Source organism: Sodiomyces alkalinus (genome assembly GCF_003711515.1).
Source record: "Sodiomyces alkalinus F11 unplaced genomic scaffold SODALscaffold_2, whole genome shotgun sequence".
NCBI classification, from domain to species: Eukaryota; Fungi; Ascomycota; class Sordariomycetes; order Glomerellales; family Plectosphaerellaceae; genus Sodiomyces; species Sodiomyces alkalinus.
This window is the reverse complement of record NW_021167080.1, coordinates 970,823-980,036: the sequence shown is the minus strand read 5'-3', so window position 1 is coordinate 980,036 and position 9,214 is coordinate 970,823. Positions and strand designations below refer to the sequence as shown.

Here is a 9,214-nt window from a genome sequence, read left to right as displayed (position 1 = left end):
ACGTAAAAAATAATATAAGGTACTAAAGCACTAGAAATACAGAATTATATACTTAATATTAATGATTTACTACCTTATAAAGTTCTCTTGTTTTATTGGTTAGTTTGTAATTAGGTTACGTTAGTGGGATGCTAAGTCCTTAGTGCTAATCCCGAAGTTGTTGGGTTTTTACGGTATCCGTAACTCGACGCGTTGAGCTCTGGCAGGTGCCAGTGCCCCTTATTAATAATGAGTAAGCGGAACTTGAAAGTCCAAAATTGGCCGACGTTTGCGCATATCTTAGGCTTAGAGAAACTGCCTTCATCTCTCTCATGCCACATGCCTTCCGTATAAAGGGTACTGGAACATCTTTCTGTCGAGGGGACACTGCGAGGCTCGCCCGATTCCATTACCATGTGGTAGGCCACCTCCTTCCCCCTTCAAGCGCCCAGCCATCAGTCCTAGCTCTTCTAACAGCAGTCCAAGCAAACATATTCTCAATGCGCAAGTCGCCATCCGCTCCCCTTGCTGTATGTTACCATCCCTCTGGCTTCTTTAACTCTTTGAAACTCATAGGTCGTCTTGCCAGCATCCGTCACTGACCAAGCATTCAATACGGTAGGCAAGAAATGGTTCGACTGCGCCCAGTGCCATCATGAGCAAGAGTCACACCCTCTCCTACAGACGCTCGAGATGACGTTCGCCTGCAAGAAATGCAAAAAGTGCTTCCGAAAGGACGCGAACGAATTCGAAGACGCGGATGAGTACTGCCCACACTGCGACAACCACTTCGTTATCGAGGCCAAGACACCCACGCCTGCAATCTCGATTGAGGGCGAGGACGCGCGCGTGGACAACAGGATGCTCAAAGACGACAGGATGAAGCCGGCCAGAAAGAGGACGATATTTGACCCCGTGGATGAGGCGGACAAGTTGGGATAAGATTGTTATGGCTCCGTTATAATAGATGTACATGATCACGAAGCGATGACTGGCCGATCTCTTTCGACGGCATGCAAACATGGCGAATTAGAGCACATGTTTCCACCATACGGGCTCATGAAGACGTTCCTCCTGGGGTCTGGTAATACACTAGTCTCTGAATGTACTCAAGTCTCCTCGCGTCATTTCGCCCATCCCTGTGCACCCTGTGGGAGACGTTGCGAACTCAAGACTCTAATGCTCGCTCTCGCCTTCGGCAGATCCTCTGGTCAGAATGGCAGCAGTTCCGGTGCCTGGGGTACGGCCGGTCTTCTTCTTGGCCGCCTCCTCTTGCTTCTCTTGCTCGATATTCTTGACGTAGCTTTCGATCTCTTCTACGGGTAGCATCTCGATGGGCTTCCCGCTGGCCATCAAGGCAATCTCGATGTTCTTCGCTCCGGTCTGGACAACTTCGAGTAGGGACTTGACCGCTAGACGAATAGTCGCCTCTCGATCCATATCTTCCTGGTAGTTCCGCTCGAGGAACTCGCGTACTGTCTTGCTAGAGCGGCCGATGGCGTTCGCCTTCCTGTGCGGGTCGTTAGAACTGTCATTACCCCCGCATGAAGTACAAGACAGGAAACGCGGGCACATGACAGGGGGACGCACCATGCCGAGTAAATACCAGAGGGTTCTGTCTGATACAGTCGGGGGACTTTGCTGCCGTTGTCGAACCCGACTATCAAGGTGCTGATGCCGAAGGGGCGGACACCACCACTCTGGGTGTAGCGCTGCTGGACACCCGCGACGTATTTGGTCATATACTCAATCGAGGCCGGGTCCTCAACCGTGAGCCTGTGTGATTGCGCTTCTAACCGTGCCTTGTCGACGAGGATCCGGGCATCGGCGTTCAGACCGGCGAAAGCCAGGCAGACGTGGGTGTCGAGGAGCTGAATCTTGGAGGGGGTGATCCGGGTATCTTGGAGTTTCATCGCGGATCGCTTCTCGCAGCCAAGGACCACGACGTCCTTTCCCTTGACGCCCACCGCGCAAGTCCCTAAGAGGTTGTTGAGCATGAAACAGCCAGCGAAAGGATGGAACGGGCAGCGCGATCCAGGACTTTGTTCTTACCTCGCTTGACGGCCTCGCCAGCGTACTCAACCTGGAAAACGTGCCCATCGGGACTATGAAGATGTTTAGCTCAAGGCATTTCGCGAGGATGCATCGGTGTAGACGAACCTGAAGACTACTCATTGATTAGCACATATGTTAAACATGGTCGCAAGGATAGCTTACCAGAGAGCGCTCTGTCGTATCCAGATGCCATGATTGCTGATTGTGTGCTGAAGTTCCAATTATGCGAGTCTAACCAAAGAAACAGGGATGGAGGCGGGGAGTGTTGCGGGTGTCTAGATTTGTTTAGTGGACGGAGAACGTAGTTGGGGATCGAGCTGAGTTAGGTAGGTAGGCTTCTATCATCTGACGAAGCTCTAGTTCGTAATTACCTTGTACCTCAGCTACAAGTAGCAGGTCAGAAGGCTGAAAGCTCCTTGGACGCCCCAGATATGACCTTATCAAATATATCATATTAAACCACATAGGTAGTGCTGCTTGATTATAAGTGGGCCCGATTCGTACCGAGCGTCTGTACGACCGTGTTCATGCAGTAATTAATACGGAGTACTTTGCACATCTTAAATTGCCCGACTTTCGTCCTCAGCAGACAAGCAGACAAACGAGATACCTGACTATGGCCGCGCCGATGAAGACCAGCTCCGGGTGGTCTGGTCTAAGATGCCACTAAGTTTGATTCGAAATGGAAATGAAGAAAAACGGGAAGCAGGAACTGCTCAGAACTGCCCTGCTTCAACCCAACTGCGACTGGAGATGCTTTCCACTATGTATTGGCCCGTTGTCACCAACCCTTCGCGAAAGGCTTCACACCATACGACTTCCAATTCTCCATCTCTCGAGGCAGTATTTATCTCTCGATACACTCCTTGCGCTACAACCAGGGGAGCCACGAGCGCGTCGACCTGGACTCCTGCGGCGAGGGCGAAGTCTAGGCCCCTGCAAATGCAGGATGCGTACTCCCTGCCCTGCCGATACTTACTGGCATCGATTCGTAAGCTCGGGGGAAGATCTGGATACAGATTAGGATAATCGTCAAGGACCGGCGCGCAAACGGCTGCGTGTACGCGGTTACTGGAGGCGTTGAGCAGGAGCAAGGCCGTCCAGTAGGTAAGAAGTGCAAGTGCCGTGGGGTCGTCCCTGAATGCCAGACAGCCGGCAAAGGGATTGTGTTGTGGGTCGACGATGGCCGAGGGAGACTCCGTGTCCTCGGCCCAGTAGATCGGGCGGGCGATTGGTTCTCCTTCCCCCGGCCCAGTAAGCGTGGCATGCCAGTGGTCTAGCTGGGATTCCACGGCTAGGCAGTCGTGAAGGAGCTTTTGTGCCTTCGTACGACGGGTGGTTGTTGCAGGTGCAGGAACGAGGGCATCAGTGCGGACGAACAGGCCGGGGCTGAGAAACAAGATATCGAGAAGGCGATCCAGGGCTGATTTGGGATGAAACTTCCAGGGGACGGTCCTCCATTCCTCGGACGATAGGAAGGTGGCCGTTCTGTTTAGAAGGGCCAGCATGACCTTGGAGAGGAGGGAGGCGGAGAGAGTTGACAACGGTTAGCCTCTTTCGCCGTACAGAGTACGCCGTGATGGACTTACTGCGACGTGCCTGTAGACACGGACGAAGTAATGATGAGCGGGGAAATGTTGGAAGCTCTGCGGTCCCATTTTCCTGACCTCACTCAACTGACCCTCCGGATCTTTTCGAATAGTCGCTGGGAGAAATGAGGAGTTGTGCTGTTATTCGATCAGCACATGGGGGTCCTTGGTTTAAACATGACCACTGACCTCAAAAGCCGTCAGGAAAATGTTCTCAGCCGGACTGGGTTTGTTGTCTGGGGGCTCAGGGTGTATCATGCTTATCATGCTCCGAGCTCGAACCTCCAGCTCTTTCCCACTGTTCACAAGTTGCAGATTCAGGGGTGAGTATGGGGGCAGCGATACAGAGGCTCCATGCTTTTCACCGCCCATTCGCTGCGTGGTAATCTGCATGCAAGTGCTCACGACGACTACCCGAACAGCGTATGCGATCCCTTGGGTCGACAATAAGATGAAATCGTCCCAAGCTGGCCCCAACGGACCAACTACCCTCAACTCGGGCTTCTCGGGCTCTAGTGACTTTGCCTTGGTCTGCTTAGGAGGGCATAGTTGTCGTGGAGGGTGGGAAGCGCACCGGCCACCGTCGTCGATGGTTGCTGTGATGAAGATCCTTCCTCGCTGGTAACCAGCACAGTCGCGACCGCTGCGGAGACATTTTTGACAGTGTGGTCGTGAATTATCGCATTATGAGAGTGTTGAGCCGGTGTTGCCTTCGCCACTTCCCATGGACATGAGTGATTACCTTGACCCTGCGAGCCCGGCAGGTCTCACATCCCTTGTATTTCCCGGGAACCCCAGCCATAGATAGTTGGTGCGCCATGCAAAAACGGTGGCAGTCGCGAGCGGTGGATGAAGAAGATGCTCTTTCTAGAGAAGTGGAATATTGGGGTGTTGGACGACATGGGCTGGTGTAAGTGCGCTCTCAGGCGTGACCAGTTAGTCCGAGAGCGAGGAGAGATATATAGGTTCAACTTTGCCTTCATCGCCGAGAATACACGTTCACTCTATCCAGGGAAAATAGAACGGAGACGATGTTCGGGCATCACGGATAGACTCTTATAGCGGACAGCTCACAGCTCACAGCTCACAGCTCACAGCTCACAGCTCACAGCTCACAGCTCACAGCTCACAGCTCACAGTTCACAGTTCCTCTCAATCGCGTACTTCCTACAGGGTTGGCCAATCCTAGCGATGGACGGACAGGGGCAGCTCTACGACGCTACGAGAGATGAAGCCTGGGGTATCAGAACTCCGTGCTCATCTAACCTAGGACAGCAACGGGCGAATGACGTGCGGGAGGCAGCAGATGGACGGTTGAGTTATTAGTAGATGAACATTATTATATCAAGCCATTACGGGCATAGGTCCGAAGGAGAAAGACGGGCGGACGGTTCATCAGCCAGCCAGGACTCGCCATCCCGTGAGAAAGCCCCCGAAACGGAAAGTAAGGATGAATGAAGTGGTACGTAAGAACGCCAGGACTTCAGGGGTCGGCCATGACTCTGCTTGGTACCAGGCAGCTAATGGCCATGACTTGTCGTGAAGGTGCCCCCTAGAAAAGCGCGACAGCCAGCAAAGCAATGTCATTCATGTCGTAGGGCTGCAGGGGTCAGAAGGCCCACTTGAAGGATGTGAAGGATGTTAAGGCGTCCTCGAACTCTCGTTGGTCGTTATCGAAAGCGCACAAAAAAGGGGCAAATGAGAGCTGACACTGGATGTCCCAGGATCGCTTCCTTGCCCTGCGGGATGTCATGGGTTTGCAGCTGTCGCTGCCGATAAGCCAGAGAGCTCAAGCTTAGAGATTGTTTTTCTGTATCCGTACTCCGTCTCGCACGCGTTCTTCCGTGTCATAAGGTGACAGGATTTAGAGGAGCAGGAAAACGCCCAAGAAAGCAGCACGCTCGAAAAACACCGTCAATCCATGCTGTCAATCCCCGTCTTCTTCTTTTGGTATCCATCTAAACAACGGCGAGTATATAACGTTGAGAACGAATCTGGTGATCTATGTACCAGGATATATCCAATTCGAAACTGGAAATGTCCCCCTGGATTTACAGAGGGACAGTGCGATATGTAAGGTAAAAAAATAAAAGGAGAAACTGTGGTCGGATCATGCCAACATGATCATGATGATCCTGATCAGATCTGGGAAGTGGGCTTTTAGGTCGAAACAAACAAGAATATCGGAGCTGAGAAATCGATATCGGGTGCGCATTCATCGATTCGCCGAAGATCGGCCCTTAAATGTATTTGTAGGGGTTCATGATACCGTTCTGGAACAGAATGAGCAAATCACGGTAGTACGGTAGTGGAGAGAATGTAGCAAAAGAACTTACGGGATCGTAAAGATCCTTGATATTCTTCATTAGGCCAACCATGGTTTCTGACCGGCTGTAGCCGATAAACTTCTTCTTTGCGAGACCGAGGCCATGTTCCGCGCTGATGCTGCCATTTCTCGATTGAATCCACTCGTATACGAATGGCTCCAGAACTTGCTCGATGCTTGGGTCGTACCGCCGGACAGCCACGTTGAGATGGAGGTTGGAATCGCCCATGTGTCCGTACCCAACGACGCCCACAACGGGGTAACTGTCATCGTTGCCCACCAGACCGGCCTCTTCCATTCGCGCCTGGGTCTCTTCGACGAGCTTGTATAGGTCGCTCAGGGGGATAGACACGTCGTACTTGTAGGTGCCTCCCCAGTGACCAAGGCACTCGGGAATACCCTCCCGCCAGGACCAAAGGGACTTGGCTTGTGTAGCGTCTTGCGCCAGGACGCCGTCGGACACAATTTCCCTGGACATGACGTCCTCCAAAAACGATTCGAGCTTTTCGTAGTCGTGATCGCCGTTCGAACCGCTGGTTTCGATGAGGCAGTAGAAGGGATGATCGCCTTCCAATGGCTTCTGGGTTTGCCTCACGTCGTGAACGAGCCGTTGGCTGGTTGCGTCCATGAGCTCAAAGGCGGAGAGAATCTCGGAAAGCTGGCCCTTGGCCGCTCGGAAGGCCTGCTGGACCTTGTCGAAGGACTCGAGGCCGAAGAAGGCGACGTTGACAGCGCTGGAGCGTTGGGGACATATCACGGAAACCTTGGTGATGATGCCGAGAGAGCCCTCGGCGCCGATGAAAAGTTGCTTGAGGTCATAGCCCGTGTTGTTCTTGCGCAGCATGCAGAGGTCGTCCACGACGGTTCCGTCGGGCAAGACCGCTTCGAGGCCCAGGACGTTGCCGTGCAGGCTTCCATACCTCAGCAAGCGCAAGCCACCGGCATTCGTGGCAACGTTACCGCCAATCTGGCACGAGCCCTTCGCACCAAGGTCAAGCGGGAAAATGTACCCTCGCTCGACGAGGTACTGATCCGCAACTTCCAGGATGACGCCCGCGTCGACGACGAGGGTTCCGCTAACCTCGTCAAAGGAATGAATGCGATTCATCCGGCTCATGTTGATGATGACCTCATCGAACACGGGGACCGAGCCGCCGACGAGACCGGTGTTGCCGCCTTGCGGGACAACCGCGAGCTTTTCTTCGTTGCAGTATTTCAGGACTTCGCTCACCTCCTCGGTGGAAGCAGGCTTGAGGACGAGCCGGCTCTCGCCACGGTACTTGCGCATCCAGTCTTCATTGAACGGCTGGATGTCATCTGTCGCGTCTCTCGTGACGCCGTCAATGACTCCGGCCTCTCCGAGGAGCTTCTTGAAGTGGGCGACGTGGCGCTCCGTGAGCTGAGTGAATCTCGGGTCCCGCTGTAGGTCTGGATAGGAGGCGGAAGTGAGCTTAATCTTCTTCGCATCGGCACTTAAATCGGGGGCTCGTCGACCGATGGTGGTGGTAAAGAGGCGCAGCGATGCCAGGTTCTGAATCCGGGCCGGTGTACGATGTTGGATCACTTGTGGGGAGAAGGGCAGTCTTGGTCGGCGGACTGCTCTGAGAGCTGACAGTAGCGCCGTTGGACGAGGAGCCATGATCAATGCCGCAGGCGGACAACTGGGGATCGTCGTTCCGATTATGATTGGGCTCAAGACGGCCTCTTTGGTTTGCGAAAACGTGCGACGAGACAGGCAAGGTATGGAATTTGGGGATCTGAGGATTTTCCTAAGGTACTTTTCGTACCTGTCCCTTGCCACAAAGGTGGGAAACTACCAGTCAAACGCGATATCTCCAGGTACATATACGCTAAATATTACCACTGCCGAAGCGATATCGGCCTCGTTCTCGGGTCCACCAGGATTCTTTGTGTCTGTACCTAAGGTACCTAAGGTACCTTATGACTCCTTGATAGCTTTCCGCCAGCTTGTGAGCGTCGTCGAACGGGGCCTTAGGTAATTATGTAGGTAAGTACACCTCTGCCGGGGTTAGAAACGTTAGCTTAATACTTTTCCCTATATCTCGAAAATGACTGGCCAGGGATAATAAGAGACCATGTAAGTAAAAGTATATCTATATAGGAGGAAAGTAATAGTATTTCTAAGTACTTCTACCCGTAGAAAAATTATAATTCCGTCCTTAACACTATTATTAAAAAAATCAGAAATCTGTATAACCTCTATCCCTCTTAATAACCTAATATAATTGCTACGGTATCGTACGAATAAGAGACTCTAAAAACCTCCTATTAATAGCCTCCTAAGTAGCCTTAATAGCTGTCTTTAATTCTTTACTTCCTATCTATTATAGCTATAGATATTAGTCCTTAATCTATATCTTTATCTTAAACTATATATACTTTATAGGAGCGAGATTAGGGGAGTAGCGGGGGTAGTTAATTAAGATAATATCGTAGTCTTAAAGCTACTCCTTAACCTTCCGTGATCTATAGGAGGGCGTACCGTCGTGTTAATATATCTTATAAAGCAGTCGCTCTTCTATAAAGCTATTAATCTTCAGGTAGATACACTCGACGAATCTATCCCCGTTAACGCCTTTATACTCCTTCGGCTAGATATAATAGGGCCCTTTTATACGCCCTAAAATATAGCCTTAAAATATCTATCCCTTAGGGTTCCTCCGAAGCAGCAGGAAGTCTTTGGGGCGTTCTATATCGTGAACCGTTACCTATTACTTCTAGAGCGAATCGTTTATAGCCTAGGTTTTATTAGCTATAACGATAGGGTTATTAATCTAGTCGTTAGGCGTTAGGAAGAGCTCTAGTATATTAATAGCGAAGGAGAGGCGTTTACGTTTATAGACTTCTTCGAGGTTAATACGGCGAGCGCGAATATAACGTGAATACCCGAGATCTTTTATCATAGACTAGATAGCTATATCGCCGTATAGGGTAAGACTAGGTATAAGCTAGCGTAAATCGCCCTGTTTATATATACAGCGTTATTAAATAGGTAGTCGTAAAGAGTGAAAAGGTAGGGTTAAGTAAGGAACTAGGTGTAATTATAATAGAATTATAACGGGGTGAGAATATAGATATAGCTAAAGAGTTAGATTAATCGCTAGCCTCCCCCTTTAAAGGGGAGGCTCCCTCGCTCCTTAAGACTACGTTTCACTCCTCGAGGACTGCTTATTTGCTTCCTTAAGGGCTGCCTTATTTCCTTTAAGAGACTATTCTATTTACCGTGTGATGACTTACCTTATTT

At 51.1% G+C, this 9,214-nt stretch overlaps 4 protein-coding genes across 4 annotated transcripts; 1 reads left to right on the top strand and 3 right to left on the bottom strand.

Moving 5' to 3' along the window:
* Positions 1 to 312: 312 nt before the first annotated feature.
* Positions 313 to 1,160, top strand: SODALDRAFT_329846 (CHY zinc finger protein). Its single transcript, XM_028611061.1, has 3 exons — positions 313 to 398; positions 466 to 509; positions 602 to 1,160. The coding sequence occupies exons 1-3, from the start codon at positions 394 to 396 to the stop codon at positions 919 to 921; spliced, it is 369 nt and encodes a 122-aa protein (XP_028467979.1). The 5' UTR covers positions 313 to 393; the 3' UTR covers positions 922 to 1,160.
* Positions 741 to 2,429, bottom strand: SODALDRAFT_329845 (putative proteasome component Pre6). The gene is made up of 5 exons (XM_028611060.1): positions 2,197 to 2,429; positions 2,140 to 2,146; positions 2,032 to 2,084; positions 1,570 to 1,957; positions 741 to 1,489 (listed from the first exon to the last, which is right to left on the bottom strand). The coding sequence occupies exons 1-5, from the start codon at positions 2,225 to 2,227 to the stop codon at positions 1,156 to 1,158; spliced, it is 813 nt and encodes a 270-aa protein (XP_028467978.1). The 5' UTR covers positions 2,228 to 2,429; the 3' UTR covers positions 741 to 1,155.
* Positions 2,430 to 2,578: 149 nt separating this feature from the next.
* On the bottom strand, positions 2,579 to 3,949 carry SODALDRAFT_90252 (hypothetical protein). The gene is made up of 2 exons (XM_028615762.1): positions 3,624 to 3,949; positions 2,579 to 3,545 (listed from the first exon to the last, which is right to left on the bottom strand). The coding sequence occupies exons 1-2, from the start codon at positions 3,690 to 3,692 to the stop codon at positions 2,751 to 2,753; spliced, it is 864 nt and encodes a 287-aa protein (XP_028467977.1). The 5' UTR covers positions 3,693 to 3,949; the 3' UTR covers positions 2,579 to 2,750.
* Positions 3,950 to 5,863: 1,914 nt separating this feature from the next.
* SODALDRAFT_338048 (D-lactate dehydrogenase) lies at positions 5,864 to 7,588 on the bottom strand (the record flags this gene model as incomplete). The annotated part of the gene is made up of 3 exons (XM_028612746.1): positions 5,864 to 5,896; positions 5,960 to 7,480; positions 7,514 to 7,588. The coding sequence occupies 3 exons, from the start codon at positions 7,586 to 7,588 to the stop codon at positions 5,864 to 5,866; spliced, it is 1,629 nt and encodes a 542-aa protein (XP_028467976.1).
* Between the last annotated feature and the right edge of the window lie 1,626 nt (positions 7,589 to 9,214).

Bases quoted from the DNA above. Each gene is read 5' to 3' on its own strand.
- SODALDRAFT_329845 (XM_028611060.1), bottom strand. From the start codon at position 2,227: ATGGCATCTGGATACGACAGAGCGCTCTCTG. The intron at 1,958-2,031 runs GTAAGAACAAAG...ACAACCTCTTAG, and splicing joins TGGCGAGGCCGTCAAGCGAG to GGACTTGCGCGGTGGGCGTC. The intron at 1,490-1,569 runs GTGCGTCCCCCT...CGACCCGCACAG, and splicing joins TCTGGTATTTACTCGGCATG to GAAGGCGAACGCCATCGGCC.
- SODALDRAFT_90252 (XM_028615762.1), bottom strand. From the start codon at position 3,692: ATGGGACCGCAGAGCTTCCAACATTTCCCCGCTCATCATTACTTCGTC. The intron at 3,546-3,623 runs GTAAGTCCATCA...CTCCTCTCCAAG, and splicing joins GTGTCTACAGGCACGTCGCA to GTCATGCTGGCCCTTCTAAA.
- SODALDRAFT_329846 (XM_028611061.1), top strand. The intron at 510-601 runs GTATGTTACCAT...TCAATACGGTAG, and splicing joins CGCCATCCGCTCCCCTTGCT to GCAAGAAATGGTTCGACTGC.